We start from the raw sequence: 21,816 nt of genomic DNA, 5'->3' as shown, positions 1-21,816 counted from the left end.
TGTTTGATCTGCTGTTCCATGATGAACTGCTCAATTAAACTTTTTTTTTGAATCATCAACTTATTTGAAGTTTTGCGACTGCAATCTGCGATCTGTCTGTAGCAGTGGTTTCTGTGTTTCTCTAAGACAAACTGCCGTCTCAGTGTCATTAGCCTGATAGCCATTATGAGGGAAAATTATTACCAAATTCCCAGTGCTTTCTCAAACGTTCTCTAACTGGACACAAACTGTATTGTGCTGACATTTTTCTATTACTCAGAGAAGATTTAATTTCTTTCTTTCTTTTTTTTAATATGGGGGATTTTACCCCCACACATGCACACACCAAGCTCAAGTCATTTTTTCTTTCATTTTTTGACTCCATCCTTAAAGCAAAAATTCAGCAGATTACCATCACAGAGGAAAAATATTCAGCCTCAACCTCAAACTTCAACCTTTAGTGAAAGTGCCTGTCGATATCATAGAAGAAATACAGATTTCAATCAGGCAAAACGGAAGTCTGCTGTTTCCTGCCTGTAGTTGGGTCCTGTACAGCAGCCCGTGCGAGGCTGTCCTGGAGACCCCGCGCTGCCTGCACCTCTATCGTCTCGGGTGAGTTTGTTATAAAACAGCATTTTTCTGTATTTATCCGAATAACTCCAACAAACCTGTGGTATTCACGCACTGCGGAGAACCCGCAAACTGCACCGCTACCGCAATCGAAACGCCAGGCTGCTGCACGACCCGGCAAACATAGTGATTTTCCACCGAATTCCCAAGCATACCCCCCTCATCCAAGAGTATTCCAACATTAACTCATATTTTGCTTGCAAGGAGAGGCAGATAGCTCGCTACGCAATTGCGTTTACCATTCAAAGCAAACAGTACTGTCTTTTCTTGGTTGAATCGAGGTGCCGTTGTGCAATACGAGTGTAAAAAATGTGTCACTCGGTGGTTTGTTTTGAATGTCAAAGGCTCAAGCTAGCCGTACGTCTGAATATTGTTGATAGCTGGCTGGCTTAGCAGGCTAGCTAGCTAGGCTAACGAAATGCAACCCAGATGCATCAAAATGCTGGAAATAGAGGTGAAACGGGTTTTTGAAATCAGATGTTTTATTAAAATAAAGTCTTAAGCCAGTCCTATAGTGGTTAAATTATGCGTGTTTTAACGAATCGGCCAAATATGCATGGAAAGCTATTTTGAAAACACCATCTAGCATCTAGCTAGCCGCTTGCAGCGTCTCCATTCATATCCTGCGCACAGGCTCTGCTCTGACCGAGTAATGGCTCCGATCCGCTGCCTTTTTAGAGCGGCAACTGGGGATACGTCGCCGTCATAGCCTCGGCAATATGTTTGATTGAATTATTTGGCGATTTGTTGTCATTGTGCTACTGGAAATGTCGTGCACTGTTGTTGAGACTTGGGGTAAATTCAGCGAGAACCCGCACTCGAAATTAGTCCAGGCTGCGTGAAAACCGCGCGTTTTCAGTTTGTTGTCTATTTCCATCCGCTGTTTCTCGGTGTGAAGCAAACATATTTGCTGCTTGATCTCTTGATGAGTTTATAACAAGGTGGTTTTGTTTTTACCGATTATATATATAAGTGTATATATTTAAAAAACATTGCATGTTGCAGCTGATGGCGAAGATGGGTTTATGTGTTGGAGTGAACTTTATTTTCTTTAGCTAGGGAATCCACTTTAATTAGAAGTGTTAGTGTGGTTGTTAAATCCCAGCAACCTTTCACAGTTGCTTCTGTGCTTGCTTTATTCTCAAAACTAAAATCTAACAAGGTGTTTGACAACACAATGCGATGTAATGTTTTGAGTCATTACTCATAATGTGAATGCGGAAAAACACAGGGATTGAGATAAAAAAAAAAAGACTTATTTACTCTTGGCACTGATTTTTACGAAAATGTTTAGACTTGTAGATTGACCTAAAGAATTACAGGTGTCTATGTTTGATTTGTGGTTGAATTTGTAAGTGAAATTAGTAAATAAAGTAATTATTTTATAACAATTGCATAAAAGGGAAAAAAAGTCAGTTTTGAGTTGGTTTAAGGACTCATGTTGCAGTTAATCAGTCATGTACCATATACTAAGAGTTATTGAGCTTAATAAAAAGTTATTTAAGATATAAGTTATTAGGATTATTTATGTGTTTGCGGTTCTGTCTTGCACGGTTTGTAGCACAGGACTACAAAAGAAAGGGGAATATTTCTTATAAAGACCAATCTGTGCTAAAAAAAAATGTGTGCTAAACATATTGTGCCAAGTTTTGCTACATAATCCACCAAATGTCATTTTAATTATTGCTTATTAAATGATTGTTAATAATGAACTGAAGTATCACACAATGTGGTGTTATAATAACAATTATAACAACTTATAAATGTAACTGTGTAGGCATAGTTTAAAATATTATAAATTTATGAATTGAGTAACTTTTGTTTGTGCTGTTTTAATGAGTATATTGATAATGAAATAAATCATCACTGGACTCCTAAACCTTTTTCATCTTTAATAGTTGTCATGGATGATGAAGACGGCAGGTGCCTTCTAGATGTAATTTGGTAAGTCCTTGTTGAAAAAGTGCAAGATCAGTTTGATATTATAACAAACTGTTTATTCGTCTCTTTTATCCTGTTGTGAATCACATTGTTTTTTTTTTTCCTGCAGTGACCCAGAAGCTCTCAATGACTTTCTTCATGGATCTGAGACCCATGTGAGTACAAGAGAAAAAAAGTTAAAGAAGTCACATCTGTTAGGCTTGTGATTTCTGGTTTCAAAAACTGGGTTTGTAATTGATGTGATGAGGAGTCTTTATTGTGCGTATTTTAGTTGGAACGTGTGTGACTCCGTACTTGAGTCACTTTCAACTGACATGTTGATGTACCCTGAAACCCACACCCTGCACAGCTTTCTTTTACTTAAATTTTTTTTTTACTGCTTTCTCTGCTTAATGGTTGTCTTTGCTTTTTGATTGCACTATTTATGGTTTCAGCCTGCCTTCCCTTTTTATTAGACTAATTCATAAAATGAGAAATGCTAATACTAACGCCTCCCAACTCTGTGTTACTCCTGTCATTTTGCCCCTCTTGCTTATCTTTTCGCTGGTTCTTTACAATCTGGGTTCTCTGGGCTGTGTTCTGTCCTTTTCCTTGCCCTCCTCCTCTGTTTGATGGTCTGTATGTTTCTCTGTCCTGGTGGCTTTTGCCTGCTGGTTTGGGTGCCTTTGGTTTCTGTCTGTCCTATCCTGGGTGGATGTGTCTGTAGTTGGACACTGACGACCTTTTGGATGGTTCGAGTGACCCCTCCAGCTCGTTCTTCTCTACCACTGGGGTGAGTAAAATCCCCCAATCCTCCTCCTTCTGTTTTCTATCCATCTATGTAGCATGTATCTCCAAATACCCTCCCTTTCCACTAACATACCTACACTCTACAAGCTTTGATTTGCCACGACGTGACAGGAGGTTTGCGTGGGGTTTTCATGTCTGCAATTCTGTTACACTCTCATCTCGATCTTGCCATCAAAATTCATCCATCACCTGGTTTCACTTCTTTCCCCTGTCCTTTCTTCCTTTCCTTTAAGGGCCATGTTCCAGAGGTCCAGCCTGCAGTCCAGCTGTCGGCCAGTGAGCCGACAGGCTTACCCAGAGTCAGTGTTGACCTGGACTTCTTGGAGGATGATGATATCTTGGGAGGGTCCCCAGGTGGTGAAGGTGGGAGCAATGGCATTGGGACAAATCACGAGCCATGTGACATCCTGCAGCAGAGCTTGGCTGAAGCCAACATCACAGAGCAAAGCTTACAGGAGGCAGAGGCTGAGCTCGACCTGGGCTCCTTTGGAATTCCAGGCCTTACACAGGTGGTTCAGACACTGCCTGATGCCAGCCTCTCTGCAGCTGGGGGCACTGCTGTTGGTGTAGGCATAGGTGTTGGGGGAGCAGCAGCAATTTTCCCTGGGTCAGCCCCGAGCACCACTGCTGCTCCTCCCAATGCCACAGCTGATATGTTGGGGTCAGTGCTTGCTCAGCAGGGCCTTCAGCTCCAATCACAGGTCATGAACAAGGCCATTAGTGTTCAGCCATTTATGCAGCCTGTGGGCCTGGGAAATGTGACACTTCAACCCATTTCAAGTCTCCAAGCTCTTCCTAATGGGAGTCAGTCTGGACATTTGGGTATCGGACAGATTCAGGTTGTGGGTCAGCCCACAGTCATGACTATCAATCAGTCTGGGCAACCAATCCTGGCTAAAGCCATGGGTGGTTACCAGCTGCACCAGTCTGGGCCAGAGGTATCAGGTGCTGGTTCTCAGGCGGGGCTTGGAGGCTCAGGAGGTGGACTTCTGATCCAAGGTAACAAAGCCACTTTGGGATCTCCAGCTTTAAACGGACCGGCTGTTTGTGTCAGCAGCACAAACAGCAGCAGTGGCGGTACAATGACTGCTCCTGCTGGGCTTGTCGGCTTTGGCAGCAACCCTCTAAGTTCAGGAATTGGACCCCAGACGCAAACTCAAGGCCAAATCATGCAGAACGTGATCATCCAGCGCACACCAACACCCATTCAGCCTAAACCCCCTCAGGGGGGAGCCATCCAACCGAAACTCTTCAAACAGCAACAGCAGCAGCAGCCACAGCCAGCACCCCAGACCCTGCAAAACGATGCCCACAAGGCTCTAGGGCTGCAACAACTTCCAGTTTCTGCTGCTCAGAATGTAGCCTTCCTGACAGGAAAGCCAGGCTCTAACGTTGTCCTGAGTACTCAAGCCACAGCTCAAGGCCCCCAGTTCCAACAAACCCTATTCAAGCAACAAGCAGCACAACCATCTGGAAAGCCCCTCAGTGTGCACTTGTTAAACCAACCAGGCAGCATCGTTATTCCCCCTCAGACAGTTCTGCAAGGTCAGAACCACCAGTTTGTCCTACCACAGTTACAGGCAGGTGGGCAGATCCTGACCCAGCACCCTGGGGGCCACATCATAACTAGCCAGGGTCCTGGTGGACAGCTCATTGCCAACCAGATTTTAACTGCAAACCAGAACATCAACTTGGGTCAGGTGTTGACTTCACAGGGCCACCCTGGGGCTGCCCACATCCTCTCCGGACCCATTCAGCTCCAGCCTGGCCAGATGGGCACACACACCGTCTTTCAGATGCCTGTCTCACTGGCTCAGAGTCAAAGCCAGACACAAACACACACAGTCTCAGGTCATGCCCAGACAGTCATACAGGGCATGCCCATCCAGAACTCCCTGACCATGCTGAGTCAGGTGGAGGGGCTGAGCCCAGCAGTCACCCTTCAGCCCGCCCTACAACCTCAGCCAGGTGGAGTCCCCAGCAGCAGCAGCAGCACAGGAGCGGCAACCATGGCTCAAGGCCAGCCCGGAGAGTGTGTTACTGTGCTGGGTAGCTCCACAGACCAAGCTGCTCATCCCACTCAGCAGCATGTGCCGCAGTCCTCTATCCTCACCATGCAACCGGCTTCCTCCGTGTCCACGGCTATCACAGTACCCTCTTCTTCTCCGTCCATGTCGGTGTCCACCTCTTCCTCTGTCGCAGCAGTGGGGCTGGTCCCCCCTCAGGCTCAGCACAGTCCAGGGAGGTTACTGCTCACCAACCAGGGCTCCAGCATGATCTTGAGCCAGGAGTCTCTGCAGATGTTCCTGCAGCAGGTCAGTGTTCCACTCTTTGCACATTTGCTTTAATTGTGTACAGTTAACATTGTCTTAAAAAAATAAATAACAAATGCACGGAGTGATATTTTTGTCTGACTTCTTTGGTTTACTATTTTACTCCCCCTTCCCTCAAATCCCCTTCCTCCTTTCCTCCCTCATCCTTAAATGGTAAATGTACTCCTATCAGGAGCAGCACCACCAAACAGAGAATGAGTCAACCCCCTCTGTGGGCGTACCAGCGTCTGTAATCGTCAGCAGCAACAGCATCACTGCTCTGGCCCCCACTGTTCATGACAGCCAATTAACTGACTCTTGGGTGGGTCAGAGCCACAGTCCTTCCCCTGGCCCCTCCCACATGACAGCAGTGGTAAAGCAGGTAGAAGTGCCCCCTTTATGTTAAGCCCCACCCACTTGTTGCTGCTGCTGCCGCCACAGTGTTAGGGTATCTTACCTTTCCCCATCACTGCTCTGTACTTCACTTCTGCATATTAGTCACTGCTTCCATAGCTCTCACCGTTGCTATGCAGTTCCTAAGTGCAAAAATTACTCATTCGCTTGCAGCTTGTGTGTGTCTCTAACATCGCTTCATTGTACGTAAAGGCATGATCATACCAGTTGTTCGTTTGCATTGTGTTACAGTGTTTTAGCCACTGTGCTAATTTAAAATTTACTGTTATCCACCTCTGTAGAATTTAGGACTGGTAATCAAGTGCCAGTTGTCTTTTTTTACTGAAGTTAATTGTTTAACTAATTTGGTATGTTTTTCATTCATTCTATGTATTTTGTAACAGAATACAAAAAAAATATGCTCATGCTTAACAGAAGAGCTACCAAGGTGCCAAGTGCATCATCTTTACCTCTTTACTAACACTGAGTCAACTCACCTCACTCAGACAAATTCAGTCAACTCACCTTCATCTGCTGCATTACTGACCAATAACTGATCAGTCGATAAACATCTCTCAACCCTGCTCTTCTCATTTAGACCCTTATATGCTTACAGTGCCCACTACCCCTTGTAACCCCCATTCTGACCAGTGTAGCGAGTCCCAAACCAAAATTACGTGCTCCCCTGACTCCCGTTCCTGAAGTCTTCAGATCACATTCTACTTAACCATCACAGGCCTGCAGATTTTGACCTCTTGCTTTTGCTGACTGTTCTTCTTTTTGCCTCGCCAAATGATCATTGCTCCCTTTTTATGTGTAATCCTCCTCAAACGCTAGGAAAAAAAATCATTGAGCTTCCACTACTTAAGCAGCTACTCGATTTTAAAGTCTAACACTTTGCTTTTGTATTGTTTGGTGTTGTTTACTCGCGTTTGTGTAATTTTGTATTGGGGTTGGGCGATAATTCCATATTTTTGCGTATCGATTTTCAGTGGAATTGTATTGTGATGTGAGTTTGTTTTACGTGTGCAAAGAGTTTGGTCTAATGCAGTGCATAACAGTTGAATGCTATCATTGTATTAAACATCACTTAAAGTATTTTACATATGGTTATACATATATTTGGCATATCATAATACATAGTGATGTCAAAAAGATGTTCTGACTGTGATATATCCATATCGCCCAGCCCTATTTTGTATCTGGTATCAGATCTTAAAACATGCACTAGAATCGTATTTACTATATACTGCGTGCATGTGGAACTTTTTGTGTGTTTGATTTTTGTGCTTAGTGTCCACATTTCTGCCTGTGTTCAGATATTGTTTACGTTCTTGTATCAGGTATGCATATCAATGTACTGTGATTCCACTTCTTCAGGTACCCTCCAGTGGACATCAGCAGCCCCTGAAGATCCAGGGCATGTCCCCCTCAACAGCCTTGACCACTCACACCACAGCACCCCCTGTGGCAGACAGCCCCCAGCCTTCCCAGTCTCCTCTCACTCTGAGCCAGCAGATCCAGTCACCACACCATCAGCAGCAGTCACGTCCTCCCTCTCAGCCTCAGCCACAGTCTCAAACACCCTCCCGCTCCTGCACGCCTTCATCTCACCCTCCCCTCTTTATTGTCCACAACCAAATTGCAGAGTCTCCCCAAGCTACTCCACAAGGCCAGCCGCAGCAGACACAGCTCCAGCAGGCACACATTCAAGTTCAGCTTCAGACTCAGCCGCGGCCGGCCTCTCAGCCTGCCCCCTATCAACAGGATATGCCTCCCATGTCACAGTCACCTAAGCCTCCTCCTGCACCACCTGCACAGCACCAGTTCACTGCGCCTCCTGTCAGCACTTCTGCTACTGCTGTAGTGAAAGCCCAGGTTCCCATCCAGGGCCTGACAGCAGAGCAGCAGCACCACCTTCAGTTACTAGGAGCGCAAATTCAAACCCTGTCAGGCATCACCCAGCCTTCACCTCAGCAGAAACAGTTGCTGGATAAGCTGCACCAGGTATTGTCTCAGTTAATCTCAAAGTTCCCCATGTATTTTGATGTCATATGCTACTTTTTCAACTTTCAACTGTTTTACACTGTTGCAGAAAAGCTGCTTTAAATGCATCAAATCCTCCCAGTAATTGGATTTGCAATCAACTTATCAGTACAAATCAAGAGTACAAGTAGGCTCCAGGAAACCCAGTTTTTTCATTTAGAATTTCTTGTGTACAAAATCATGTAAGCAACCTGTCCTGATGTGTTCTTAGGTCCAGCAGAACATCCTGCTGCAGGCCAAGCAGCCTGCTCAGCCTCAGCCTCAGCCTCAATCCACCAGTCAGTTCAGTTCCCCGCAAGATGTGCCTGTTGAGAAAGTCGTGATTGCATCAACAGCTAGCACTGGTACACCTGCTCAGCTCCCCTCTGTGCTGCAGCCACCGTCAGTGCTCGTCAAAACTCCTGCTACAGGTTAGACACAGTTTGCCTCTAATAATCCATAATGTCAGGACCCTGAACGCACCTTGAAGCATTTCCCTGATGTGATGATTTGTTTCCTCTTATTTTAGCATCGAGTGAATTACAGGTATTCTCAGGAGCCCAAGGGCCAGCTGGAGCAATGGTGAATCAGACTGTCACTCCTGCCAGCCTTACCCAGCCTGCACAGGTAGGTAACATTACAAAGCCAGTTTCTCCGAGGACAGAATGGGGGTTATACAACGTTGTGTGCTAGCTGTTCTACATTAGTCCCACAGTTTGTCAATGAATTTCAAAACTGATAGCTTTTTACGTATTTTGTCAGTTTCTAAACTTCTCTCTGAATTCCCCCATAGGTTCAGCCAAAGCCAGGAGTGATCAGCTCAGTGGGAGGGATGACTCTGGGGAAAGGTGGGATGCAGATACAGGTGTTAGGAGCCAGCTTGACTCAAATGCCTGCTCCACAGCCCCCAGCTCCAGCACAAACTCAGGTAGTGTCTCTTAATTTTATTGAGGTCCTAAAAAACTGCCACTAATGTTGAAGCTTCAGTCTGAAGGTTTTAATTCCTGGTCTTCATCTCTTTGTTTACATTACAGACAACAACAATGAAGATGCCTTTCAGCGCAGAGCCCAGCAAAGAAGCCAGGTGTGTGCCGCAGGCATTTTAATTGTTATCTTAACACAACTCTACAAATGCCATTTTTTGTGACTAGTATTTCTTAATACACGCCTCACTGCAGGATGCTAGAACAGCTGAGGAAACAGCAGGGTTCAGTGCTTCACCCAAACTACAGTGCTCCTTTCCACTCTTTTGAGGACACACTGCAAAGACTGCTGCCTTACCATCTCTACCAGGGAACTGCCAACTCTTCTCAAGACTATCAAAGAGGTAACAAACTCCATAGCCTCCAGTGCAGGCGATACACAGCTTAACAAACTGAAGAGCTTCATGAACATTTTGACTCTTTTGTTCACAGTGGATGATGAATTTGAGAGGGTGTCCTGCCAGCTGCTGAAAAGGACCCAGGCCATGCTGGATAAATATCGCTACCTGCTCTTTGCAGAGTCAAAAGTAAGTTTATAAAGCAGCATTCAACCCACAGGCCTTCTTGATGTCTAATTTGTCCCGAACTGATTTTGAACTGATGTTTTTGGCGTTTGAACCTGAGCAGAGACTGGGCCCCTCGGCAGAGATGGTGATGATCGACCGGATGTTCATTCAGGAGGAGAAGGTTGCGTTGAGTCAGGACAGGATTTTGGCAAAGGAGAGACCAGGTGCCGCCCCATCATACATTGTTGTCTGGTGGTCTTCATGTAAATTGTTTTCTTGTGTGTATGTTTATGCTAATGATATAATTCTGTTTATCTCATTGCAGAGGAGTTTGTCGCAAATGCACGCATGTTGGGGAGTGTAGTTTCATCCCAAGAGAAATCCTCTTCTGCTGACCACACCTCAGTAAGTGGAGGTGTAGTTGCTGCTGCCTCTACTCCAGCACCTGCTGCTACTGCCCCAGTCCCTCTTCCAAACATTACCCCAAATCATCCTCCTGCTCCTGCTCCTGCTCCAGCTCCAGCTCCAGCTCCAGTTCCAGTTTCAGCTCCACCTCCACCTCCACCTCCTGCTCCTGTTCCTGCTCCTCCTGCCACCACTTCTGTCACCCCTTTCCCACCTACCAAACTGGTAATAAAGCAGGGTGGAGGTGGAGCCTCTGTGTCATGGTCCAGCAGCTGTCCACCACCTCCAGCTGCAGTGGGGAAACCAGTGGCCGAGCCTACCAGCCAGAGCTCCTCCTTCGGTCGTGCTCCGGCAGCATCTTCCTCTTTCTCGTCCTCCTCCTTCAACTCTCAAGCAGCTGATGATGACGACGCTCTCCCGCAGAGAACCAGCAAACCACCTATCAAGACCTATGAGGCTCGCCGGAGAATTGGCTTGAAGCTGAAGATCAAGCAGGATCAAACAGGGTTCAGTAAGGTGGTCCATAACACTGCCTTAGACCCAGTACACACACCTCAACCTCAGCAGAGCAGCCAGTCCATATCGCAGACTCAGGCTCAGTCTGAAGCTGCTGTACCACATCCAAAGTCCCACTCTTTATCAACTCATCCTACTACAGTTATCAGAACTCAGTCCCCCGTATGCACTGCTTCCTCTGCCTCATCAGTCTCCATAGCAACCACTCAGTGTAACCCACCACTGAGAGGTAATATTCCCCCCAGTGCAGCCTCATCTTCCTCTACCTCTTCCTCTCATACTTGGTCGTCATCGTCATTGTCGTCCTCCTCCTCCACTCAAATGAACGGGACATTGGATCATCATGATATGGGTGGGGTCAAACACAATCCTGCCTCCACCATCAATCCCTCGCCGACAACCTGCCGCCTTCCCCTTCGAAAAACCTACCGGGAAAACGTTAGTCCCCGGGTCAGACCTGGTGTCCCAGGGGGAGGAGATGAAAGTTTGTCCTACCCCAGACCCACACCATCACCCTCCAGGCACGAGGCATCATCTCCTCCCTCAGAGCGGACAGTGATAGCCAGTGTGAAGGTGGAGAAAAGAGGCAGGGAGGCCTCACACACTCACACAGTCACAGAGTCAAGCCACGAAACGGGCCATTTAGGGAGTGCAATGCAGGGGTTGGACGAAGTGGACGAGGTGTTTAACCGTGGTATCAAAACCACGCAGCATCATCATGTCCCACAGCTCTCAGACAAGGAAGGGGCAAAGGAGAGAGCGGAGGAACACACAGACCAAGAGAAAGATGTAAGTAAATACAAGAGGGCGGGTGGAAAAAATAGACATAAGGTAGGTGGGGCATTCAGAATGGACCAGCATGCCCCTGGGCCTCCCTCTCCAGAGTCCTCCTTCATACGAGACTCTTTGCTTCCTGCCAAACGCTGCAAATCAGACTCCCCCGATATGGATAATGCCAGCTTCTCCAGCGGCAGCCCCCCGGATGACTCTCTGAATGAGCACCTGCAGTGCGCCATCGACAGCATCCTAAACCTGCAGCAGGAGCCCTCTGCCCGCGGGCACCACATCAAAGGGGGCAACAGCAGGCCCCACCAACACCAAAGCCAGCGCCCAGGGGGCTCGGCAGCTTCATCCCACAGACCCTCGGTCCCACCCCCCTCCTCTGCTTCCTCGTCCTCCTCCTTGGCCCAGCACCCTCAGGTCGGTGGCCGTGGCCACAATGGCAGCCTGGTGCCCCAGACTCAAAGCAGATAACAGCCCCTCAGCCCCAGGCTGGACTGACAAGGGGGAACTAAGAGACAGTTTTGGAGGCAGTGGAAGGGGGGGGCACTGTGAAAACAGTATCACTGTACTACTCTGCCAAGCTGTGTTGGCTTTGTTTGTCCATTTGAATTGTCCAGACATTTCTTTGTCATTTACAGCCTGAGGTAGACCCGTGGTGGAATAAGTGCAAATGTGGTCTAAGGTTTAAAAAAAACAAAAAAAAAACAAAAAAAACAAACCACCATCTCTGTGAGTTGCAGACTTGAAGATGCCTGCCGTTTTGTACGTGTTCTGTCAGCCAAGCTCAAGAAACAAGATGAAATTGTTAGAGGTTGCTGTTTTCTGTTTTCTTTCTTCTTCCTTTTTCTCTTTTGACCTTTTCTTTTTCTCATTCACTATTCATACATTCCTCTCATGTGGCCTGAGCACCAGTCCACGACGGTTCATCTCCTGGTTTTAACAGTGTCCCAATGAGCGTCAGGCAGCTTGTTTATACAGTTCAGAAGACGACAGCCTTCTTTAACTCGATCACCTGCAACTGAGAGGTAAAAGAGAATACAACCAGGTTCATGCTGGTTGGTCATATGCTGTAGGTCATAATACATACGGTGTCTTCCTTTACCAACCAAATTTAATTCTGTTATCACGTAGATAATAAAATGACACAGTTCACCTCTTTATCAAGAATAAATTTCTTTAGGCAGTAAATAAACTCAGAAATGCAGTTACGTTGCTCACAAGGCAGCTGCTCTGTCTTCAATTGGCCTCATTCTCCATTATGCCTGTATTTCATATAGATATCACATCTATTTTAGAGTAAAACATGTTGGAAAAAGTCATGGAAATAGTGAAGCTGTTTCCTGTTTGACTGCCCGTGGGTACAGCAGTACCGTATCAAGGTGTAAATGACCTCCACACACACACCTGCGCCCCCACCACCACACACACACACACACACCCTCTGGTTACCTATGATGCCAGGTTAGGTCTGTATGCATTTTAGTCAGCAGGGGGCAGGCCAGTTTTAACTGTTGATTTTCTGTGTTCTCAGTCTGTTTCATATTTCTGCAACTGTGTCTCTGCCTCCCGTGTGTGTTTTTCTTGTTTTTTTTCTTTTTTTTTTGGTCTTTTTTTAAAGCCTGGTGGACAATTCAAACACAAGCACAAGCATTGAAATGGAAAAAAAAGGAACAATAATAATGTACAAAAAGACCGTGAGAGAATTTGAAGTATAGTATTACAGATTAATTTTGTATTGTATTTATTGTGTATAATGACACTTTTTAAAAAGAAATGTACATTTAGTAAAACTGTAAATTAAACCTTGCTTCTTTTATGAAACATTGGAGAGCATCTAGTCATTTGTCCAGCAGTTTGGACGGTGATTCCCGATCTCATGGATACATTCCTTTGAATGAGTAATGATGACTGAAGTGTGCTGTATGATAGGAGGGGGAGGCACTGCGGCGTGTTCTCTATCAGGCAGCCAGCAGGTGGTGCATGGAAGTGGAAAAAGTGGAGTTCATTTGTGTGCTTCATCGCCTGGAGGGTTCACAGAGTTTGGGAGGAGCAAGAGAGTTTAGACTAACGAGGGGAAAAACTGTCACATCTGTAAAAGTATGACATGTTACAGTAGGCTGATTAGAAAAAAAATTAAAAATTTAAAATGTGGTGGAGTGAGAACCCACAGGTGGAGGGGTGCAGCATGAGGCCTCGTTTATCGTTCTAAATATGTGTAAGAACGCTGAGGTTGTGTCATACTGAAAAAAATTACTCCACCCAAATTATTTATTCACCCCCACCCCCCACATCACCCCTCCTCCAGGTCCACACCCTCTGGCCACAGCGCAGCTCATCCCACAGCAGAGTGTTGCTGCTGCCTACAGTGTTGCCAGGCATCCCTGGAAGAGGAGGTGCGTTTAAACTAAGAGAAGCAAGCAAGAGGGAGAGAAAAGTTTGCCTAAGTGTTGTGTGCCTGTGTGTCTGAGTGTTTGCCTTGTGCTCTTTGAGCAAGCAGAGTAAGGATCCTTGCCAGATCTGGAGCTCATCTGAAATACATTAAACCCTGGAGAAGAACGATCCTCTGTAATCTCGCTGCATTGACGCTCCGCTGAGGGTTCCTATTTGCTGTCAGAGCTACACCCATACATGTAGCAGCAGCTCCTCCAAGAGACTCACTGTTTTTGTCTCCTGAAGTCAAAATATTTTCCAAACTCGAGAGGGCAAGCCTGGAGAGAGAGAGAGATCAAGGTGCTTGAAGAAGTCTGTGCTTTCTCCATAATAACGTGGTAATTCCTCCTTTTTCCAACTTTACAGTCAGCTTGAATGTGAACTTTTACTCAGATACAGCCAGGTTGTGATGCAGCAGAGGAAACCAAGCCTTGATGGTATTTGTAAGTGCAAAGATCAGAACTTAACTGAAGAATTAATGCTCTAAGAAACTGTAAACTCTCGATAGTCTTTTTGAACTTTTTTTCCCCATATCTTCATTTGGATATTAAAACATTACTCCACTGAGACTTGTTGCTCCTTCAGGCTAAAATGTTTAATGTCATGTTCCAAGTCCAGAACTGTGTTGCAATTGTGGTGCACAAACCCACAAGGCATTTTCCATCATCCTTTAACTTCAGAGACTTAACCATAACTTTAATTCTTAGGGGAAGCCTGTAAGCCAATTTTTTACTCATACAGATTGGCTGGCACAGTACTTTTGTGTGCAATGGCAGGCAAATCACATTTAATGTGTCTCCTGGAAATCTCCAGGGTTCGCCATTTTGACAAGAACTCTGTCCACACTGGTCTTGTGACATGCTGCGTTGCCTAGTCTCCTCTGGGCAGATATTTTTTCATCGTAGTTCAAATGGGGCTTGAGAGAGAGAAGTTCTTCATAGATGAGTTACCAACTGTTGATGCATGTCTCACTTCTGTGCCTTTTCTGTCAGTCCGCTTCTAATTATGAGTTATGCCTTCAATTCCTAATCCCGTGTTTCTGTTTATGCAGACTACAGAGGGAAAAAAAGATTGTTACTCCAGGGTTAAACTGAATTAAAATAGTTTTTTCCCGTGTATAGACTGCCCCATAAGAGGTCCCTTCCTTACATGAGCAATTGAGCCACGCACCTATTTCATGTTTCACCGAGAGGAGTGTCTTAGTCATTTCACTGTAAAGAAATGAGCTGTGTCTGTGCAAATCCTGAAGCAGGGCAGGGTTTGCAAGTTTTCCAGCATGAACACCAACTTTTTCCAGGCATGCACTGACAATGTTTGGCAGACTCCTGGTGGGCTGAGGCTTACTCCAGATTCCACATCCTTACTCTAGGTTGTGGCAGACTGTGATCTCCAGGCACAAGAAGGCTAAGGAACGTTTTTCCCCCTGGATTAACCTCATTGGGATTAACCTCTGATTGTCTCCTTTTCTGTCTCCATTTCAGGAAATAAGAGCTGTCAGTGTTGCAACTGTTTTCAAAGGGGAAGATCCAGACTTCAAACAAAACATCAGCCCTATCGTTCTTCTTGGCGTGTGCAGAGGAGGCTTCAAGGACAAGAGAGCAGTGTTTGCATAAATACAGGAAACACCTGAAGGTTTTCCAAGATTCACCCACAGGAAATACAGCTCCGACCAACAGCCACAACTCTGACACAGATTTTTTTCCAAGAAACTCACAATCTCATTAATCAATCAGCATGTCACGCTGGGGGCGAAAAAATGTGAAGAAGGCGCCTGAGGTGATTCGCACTGTCACAGAAGGGCTAAAGTCCCTGTATCGAAAGAAGCTGCTGCCTCTGGAGCAGTACTATGGTTTCCATGATTTCCACTCTCCCAGTCTGGAGGATGCAGATTTTGATAACAAGCCTATGGTACTGGTGGTGGGACAGTACTCCACAGGAAAGACAACGTTCATTAAGTAAGACATCACAGCTCTGGCTCAAGCATTCGCTGGCTGTTGAACTGTGTGATCATTGTGAGCTTATTTAAGAACCAGAGCTGAAAAAGTCAGAGGCTATGTGTGTGTCTGACAGGTATCTGCTGGAGCAGGATATTCCTGGGAGCAGGGTGGGACCTGAACCCACCACTGACTGCTTCACCGCCATCATGCATGGGGAGGTGGAGGGAGTCATCCCTGGGAACGCCCTTATTGTAGACCCCAACAAGCCCTTCCGTAAACTCAACCCGTTTGGAAACACCTTCCTCAACAGGTGAGAACAAGGATTTTATTCACAGTGTGTTGTATAATGATTCCACTTTGGCAGCCAGATACACTGTATATCAGCAAGAGAAGGACAGACTCCATGAGAGAGCCCAGGGAGGGAAAACAGGGAAGGAGAGATAACAGAAAGTTTTTTAGCTCTTTGGAATTTCAAGTCCTTGTGCCAAATTTCAGAGCAGGGAGGCACTTGCCTTATTTGTGGAAAAACTAAGAAAGGGAGCGATATCACCCAAGAGGATGATGAAAGCTAATGTACAAGTTCAAAGGCGAGGTCAGAGTGCTCCACAGCCCCTCAGGCCAAAGACAAATAAATGAAGTCACACACTTTTTGAGACTTAGGCAACCTTTAAGAGAAATCTTAACACTGACGGTTACTGTTTTGGCTGCCAAATTTCTGTGTATGTTTTTCCACTGTTGTAAACCAAGAAAGTCTTATTTCTTACAATAAAGCACTTTCAGCTACTAGGAACATGGACATGCAAGCCGTAAGTGACAGGAACATACGGAGCTCCTGTTAATGGAGCCTCCTGTTAACATGAAGTTCTGATGCCAGTTTTCCAGCAGAGTCCCTCTCTCCCTCTGCAGGGTGTGTTTGTGACTGTATTTGCGTCTCTCCTTTTGCTGTGACTTCCTGCTCTGGGAGCCGGTGGGCTCGTTAAGCTCATAAGCCACAGGAAGCGGTGTTGTTGTTCTAAGCCACACATCATTACCAGGCCTTATTGTTTTGATTCTGGCAGTAGTGGTCATTTTCCTTCAGGAAGCCCAGAGCAACGAGAGGCCTGGTTGCACACAATGGCCTGCAGAAGGAGGGGTGGGGGGTCTGAAGAGGGCTGCTTCCAATCTGCTCCTTAGATCACGTTGGCCTCTGTGATAAGAGTTTTCATTTTTCACATGATTTACATTCTTTCCATTGACGCTGACAGTGTTTCAAACAAAAGGGACCTCTGCGAACTTGTCTCTTATCATCATTTATGTGAGTTTCCTCCTGTCCACTGATGAAAATACCAGGTTCCAGTGCGCCCAGATGCCCAACCAGGTCCTGGAGAGTATCAGCATTATTGACTCACCGGGGATCCTGTCCGGGGCCAAGCAGAGAGTGAGCCGAGGTGAGGGAGGTAACAAAGGTGAGGAGAGGGCATGGGGGGGGCCTGCAGAGACACACATCCCTGAACGTCACCTCACAAACTCATCTCTTTGGCACACCCAGCTAACCCATGGGACTAGTTTGCTCTGTCACAATAACACTTGGCAGCAGGGCAAGAAAACGTCTCAGAAATACCCTGAGCAGCCAAAAAATCATAATCAGGAGCAGAGACAGGACAAACTAAAATTCTGTCAGCACATCTGGAGGAAAGTACTCTAGAAAAATAACTATTATCATCATCTCACTTAAGTTTTTCCACTTTTCTATTCATCCATGCTTCAAGTAACCCAATTCAAGTCAATCTGCATGAGTAACTAACAAGTTTAAATGGTGAGCGCATCCACATTATGCGAAACACATTTCCTCACTTACGACTGGTGGTATCAGCCATGCAGATAGCTTTGGTTTTATCTGCTGAGGTTGTGAAATATCTGTGAGATTTCTCCCTCCACCCCATTACAATGGAGGTGAATGTAATTTTGTTTGTGGTTCTTACAGCAATAAAAGAACTACATTTAAAAAAAAAAAAAACAGCACCAGCATGTCTTTTCAGAAACAGTGTCCCAGTAACTCTGCACAAACCAAACTCTTTCTTTGGTAAGAACATAGACTGTATAAAACATGGACGTAGCACCCGTGACGTCACCCATTGGTTTCGGGGAGTCGGTTTTGTGACCAAACCATGGGCAGTTGAGCTGCGCCATCTTGGATTTTAGTGGGAGTGTACTTCCCATATTTGGCGAAGAGGCGGTTACTCTACGGGTCAGCCGGCCGAGAACCCGGCCACTTAGGTCGGAGCAACCGAGCTAGCCTAAGGCTAATAAGCTAGGATAACAAGCTACGCGGCAGCTACACACAGCTACATCCACCACACGACAGTCCCCAAGTCCGACCCGACTAGCTCGACCCCGTGCGACCGCGACACACGGTATACAACAGAGATCATAATGTTGCTGCTGTGTTTTAAACATGACTATTTCAGATAGAGAGGTTTTAGGTGGAGCTGCAGGGTTTGGTGGAGTTGTGGGGGGAAATTTATTTCTAGCCTACTATTTAACTGTGGAACAATCATTATTATTTCATATTAATAAAATATATAATAAAACGTTAAAAACATTATTATTATTATTATTGCCATCACTGTTAATGTTAACAATAAAAAATATTGATAATAATAATATATTAAAATGTTTAATATTTACCGGCATTCGCCGCTGCCTCCACCCACTATCCACTTACAGTTACAGCAGCACACAAACAACAGCAGCCGCTTACTGACGGAGCTGCTCTGTCCGTGCAATGTCGGACTTTTTAAACAGAAAAATTAGACGAAATAAAATTGTAGCCTAGTATTCCCGCAATAAACGGACTCAGAGCACGGAACACACCGCGACAGCGTTCCTAACATTAGCTGCTCCGGTCCGTTATCTGTATCAGCAGCGACCGTAAATCGGCAATTAAATCATAAGCCAGCGGCAAAATATGCTAATACATGCTAATTAGTGCAAACATCCAGGTAAAATAGTGAGAAATTTACTTACCGAAAAAACTGCAACACAGACTCCTTCGACGGTCGGTTAGTACAGTCTACACTACAACAAGTCATATTGTCATAAAAACCTATCCTATCCTATCCTAACCTAACCCTATTGACAAACAAACAAGGACACTGCAGGCTCTGTCAATCGCTAGAGGTAGCCGGAGGCCTCTGGACGTAGCCGCCTAGCCCAGCCGATGCTTTAGCAAAGAGCTAACTGCCAGTGCCTGTCTATGGGGCTATCACTCAACGTAACCACGTCCTAATTTATGTAAAAAAATTAAGACTAAATAACCTAGAGACCAAAAACAAAAAATGCACCAGGCTGTAAATATGTTTTTTTAGGCTGTAAAGTTGGCTATTTTAAAATGGGGGTCAATGGAGACTTCTGGAGCCAGCCCCCAGCGGCAGGAACTGCATCTTTTTGAACGCGGAAGTGATCTTCAATGCTGAAACCTACAACTCCCCCCTTGGGTAAGAAGTGGTTTGACGTTTGTGGGTTATCCAGAGTAACTGGGGGATTTTTTGTTAGACCTGTAGATTGGTATTTTAAATGTTAAAAGGCAAAGATTTTTTTTTTTTTTTTTTATCAGTGTGGTATCTATGAATAAAGTGAAGCCCTGGTGTCTGAGTATACAGCTGTTGTGGCTTTGACACATACAGATAAGAGGTGTGAAGGGTTTGTGTCTGTGTCATCCTTCCATCCTCTCCTGGCCTCCTCTTATTTTGGTTTAGCACACATTGCAGTTTCAGGTTTTTATCATCTTTATATTCTTTTTCATAACAGGCTATGATTTCCCTGCTGTGCTGCGCTGGTTTGCGGAACGTGTGGACCGCATCATCCTGCTGTTTGATGCCCATAAACTGGAGATATCAGATGAGTTCGCCGAGGCCATTGGTGCCCTGAAGGGCAATGAGGACAAGCTGCGTGTGGTGCTTAACAAGGCAGACATGGTGGGCACCCAGCAGCTGATGCGGGTGTACGGTGCACTCATGTGGTCCCTGGGGAAGGTGTTTGGCACCCCGGAGGTGCTGCGCGTCTACATTGGCTCCTTCTGGTCAGAGCCACTGCTGGTTACAGACAACCGTAAGCTGTTTGAACTGGAGGAGGAGGATCTGTTTGCCGACATCCAGAACCTTCCTCGCAATGCAGCTTTACGCAAGCTCAACGACCTGGTGAAGAGGGCACGTCTGGTTAGGGTGTGTGACTCAGTGTACACTTGGCATGTCAGCATGTGTTCATTAAATGATTGTTGACACTTTGTCATTGCTGCAGCTTGTGTTAAAAGTGTTTAAAGCTTGGTGGAAGAAACCTTTGTTGTGCTTTTCTTAATCCCAGGTCCATGCCCACATCATCAGCTATCTGAAGCAGGAGATGCCATCTGTCTTCAGAAAGGACAATAAAAAGAAGAATCTCATCTACCAGCTCCCAGTTATTTTCTCTAAAATCCAGCTGCAGCACAACATTTCAGCTGGAGACTTCCCAGATTGTGCTAAAATGCAGGTTAGTCTGAGTTACTGTCTGTTGGGTTTTACTATTGGGTACGTCCGGATGGCAAATATGTAAATATCTTCTCTTCTGGCTAACACATTTTTCTCATCCTCTTTTGTTAAGGAGCAACTGATGGTTCATGATTTCACCAAATTCAAAACCTTGAAGCCTAATCTGATGGCAGCCTTGGATGAGTTGCTCTCAGTTGACATTGCCAAACTGATGCCCCTCCTGCGGCAGGAGGAGCTGGAGGCAGGTGAGCAACCAGGTGTGCAGGGTGGAGCCTTCCTGGGGACCCGAGTCGGGCCCTTCACTGAGGGCGACCCCTTTGCTGAGGAGAACGGAGAGGGGTGTGAGGAGGAGGAGGATTGGGTGGTGACCAAAGACAAGCCCAAATATGATGAGATCTTCTACAACCTCGCTCCCAATGAGGGGAAACTGAGCGGCATCAAGGCTAAAGACTGGATGGTGAGCTCCCGCCTGCCCAATTCAGTGCTGGGTCGCATCTGGAAGCTGTCAGATGTGGACCGCGATGGCATGCTGGATGATGAAGAATTTGCCCTGGCTAGCCACCTGATTGAGGTCAAGCTGGAGGGCCATGGTCTACCCCCTGAGCTCCCCACCCGTCTGATCCCACCCTCCAAACGCAGGCAGAAGGGTTCTGATGCATAGACATGTCACAAAGTGCCTGGAGCTCAGAGAGACTACTCTCTACTCTCACACTTCTGCTACTGTTTGTATTTGCTCTTGTTTTCCTCCAGACCCATTTCAAAATGCTGCATGTAATGCATTTCTTCTGAGACTGAGTTTGATCTTATACAATTGAATATACTGTATTTAAGTGCAAGTCCTACCTTTGAGACTATAACAAGGGCTTACTGCAAAAGATTGTGTATTTCAAAGTCACAAGGGTCTGGTTGCTTCTTCCCTTTGCCTCCTCAAAGTTTGCTTTTCATGACGAACTTTTAAAAATATATCTACTTGTGTTTGCTGAGTAGAAGTAAATAAAGGCTGGCACCCTCTAAGCGAGCAGTATTCAGCATATATTTCACAGAGTACAGAGAAAAACTATAGTAAAACCTTTAAATTTCACATTCCTCCAGTAACGAGACTGGAGTGGCACAGTATTACCTGCCATTTTCAGATCTGGTCATTCCAGCAATGGTGTCATTTACAAATTTATTTACAAAACTTGTTTTGCTCAAATGATTCGAATTTTTTTGCTTTTTTTTTATTTTGCATTTTCAATTCAAACTGGCAGCACAAATCTAATAACCTGAATGCATTTCACTTTGATGCGTTACACGCCACAATTCTGTGCATACTTCATATATTATTTTTGTAATTGTTGCTGTTGTTTTGTATGTGCGGGAGCAAAACCTCATATATATAAAAGAACATTACTTGCTGAGATGAACTCTTCAACTAGACTGAATGATTGATATATAACTGACTACTGTACACAGCTCCACCAACTGTTCTTATGTTAACTATTATTGTATCCAAATAAAATTCCCTGACTGTGTCTTGTCTCTTGTGTGAGTAAAAACTCAAACAAAGCTTGTGATAGGAAACGCTGAGTTAATTGAAAATGTCTGCACTTCAACATGAATTGCATGATACAGAAATAACAGTTGGGTGAGTTTAAATTGGTGCTTTTAACAAGATTTGCTTCTCTATCGAGCTCAGTTGG

General features: G+C 45.5%; 2 protein-coding genes across 7 annotated transcripts; both read left to right on the top strand.

Moving 5' to 3' along the window:
* The first annotated feature begins 558 nt into the window (after nt 1-558).
* bicra (BRD4 interacting chromatin remodeling complex associated protein) lies at nt 559-12,020 on the top strand. Of its 5 annotated transcripts, none has more exons than XM_041046461.1 (15): nt 559-591; nt 2,508-2,553; nt 2,660-2,705; nt 3,257-3,322; nt 3,573-5,654; nt 5,845-6,033; nt 7,425-8,051; nt 8,302-8,500; nt 8,599-8,696; nt 8,863-8,997; nt 9,104-9,153; nt 9,248-9,396; nt 9,485-9,579; nt 9,680-9,782; nt 9,884-12,020. In XM_041046461.1, exons 2-15 carry the CDS (start codon nt 2,513-2,515, stop codon nt 11,731-11,733), a joined length of 5,730 nt encoding a protein of 1,909 aa, XP_040902395.1. In that variant the 5' UTR covers nt 559-591; nt 2,508-2,512; the 3' UTR covers nt 11,734-12,020. The 5 variants fall into 5 exon arrangements, with proteins under 5 accessions (XP_040902395.1, XP_040902393.1, XP_040902396.1 ...); XM_041046459.1 differs by having other exon boundaries at nt 9,677-9,782; XM_041046462.1 differs by lacking the exon at nt 3,257-3,322 and having other exon boundaries at nt 9,677-9,782.
* Nucleotides 12,021-13,621: 1,601 nt separating this feature from the next.
* On the top strand, nt 13,622-21,648 carry ehd2b (EH-domain containing 2b). Of its 2 annotated transcripts, none has more exons than XM_041046879.1 (7): nt 13,622-14,030; nt 15,174-15,647; nt 15,763-15,939; nt 16,959-17,056; nt 19,419-19,831; nt 19,971-20,135; nt 20,247-21,648. In XM_041046879.1, the coding sequence occupies exons 2-7, from the start codon at nt 15,427-15,429 to the stop codon at nt 20,793-20,795; spliced, it is 1,623 nt and encodes a 540-aa protein (XP_040902813.1). In that variant the 5' UTR covers nt 13,622-14,030; nt 15,174-15,426; the 3' UTR covers nt 20,796-21,648. The 2 variants fall into 2 exon arrangements, with proteins under 2 accessions (XP_040902813.1, XP_040902812.1); XM_041046878.1 differs by having other exon boundaries at nt 16,959-17,074.
* The last annotated feature ends 168 nt before the right edge of the window (nt 21,649-21,816 follow it).

This window comes from Toxotes jaculatrix, chromosome 9 (assembly GCF_017976425.1).
Source record: "Toxotes jaculatrix isolate fToxJac2 chromosome 9, fToxJac2.pri, whole genome shotgun sequence".
NCBI classification, from domain to species: Eukaryota; Metazoa; Chordata; class Actinopteri; family Toxotidae; genus Toxotes; species Toxotes jaculatrix.
The sequence above is the reverse complement of the archived record's forward strand: the minus strand, read 5'-3'. Positions and strand labels throughout refer to the sequence as shown.

Coding starts and splice junctions, on each gene's coding strand:
- bicra (XM_041046459.1), top strand. CDS start 2,513: ATGGATGATGAAGACGGCAGGTGCCTTCTAGATGTAATTTG. Junction 2,706..3,256: donor TTCATGGATCTGAGACCCAT/GTGAGTACAAGA, acceptor ATGTGTCTGTAG/TTGGACACTGACGACCTTTT. Junction 8,697..8,862: donor GCCTTACCCAGCCTGCACAG/GTAGGTAACATT, acceptor ATTCCCCCATAG/GTTCAGCCAAAGCCAGGAGT.
- ehd2b (XM_041046878.1), top strand. CDS start 15,427: ATGTCACGCTGGGGGCGAAAAAATGTGAAGAAGGCGCCTGAGGTGATT. Junction 15,940..16,958: donor GGAAACACCTTCCTCAACAG/GTGAGAACAAGG, acceptor TGAAAATACCAG/GTTCCAGTGCGCCCAGATGC. Junction 17,075..19,418: donor AGGTGAGGGAGGTAACAAAG/GTGAGGAGAGGG, acceptor TTTTCATAACAG/GCTATGATTTCCCTGCTGTG.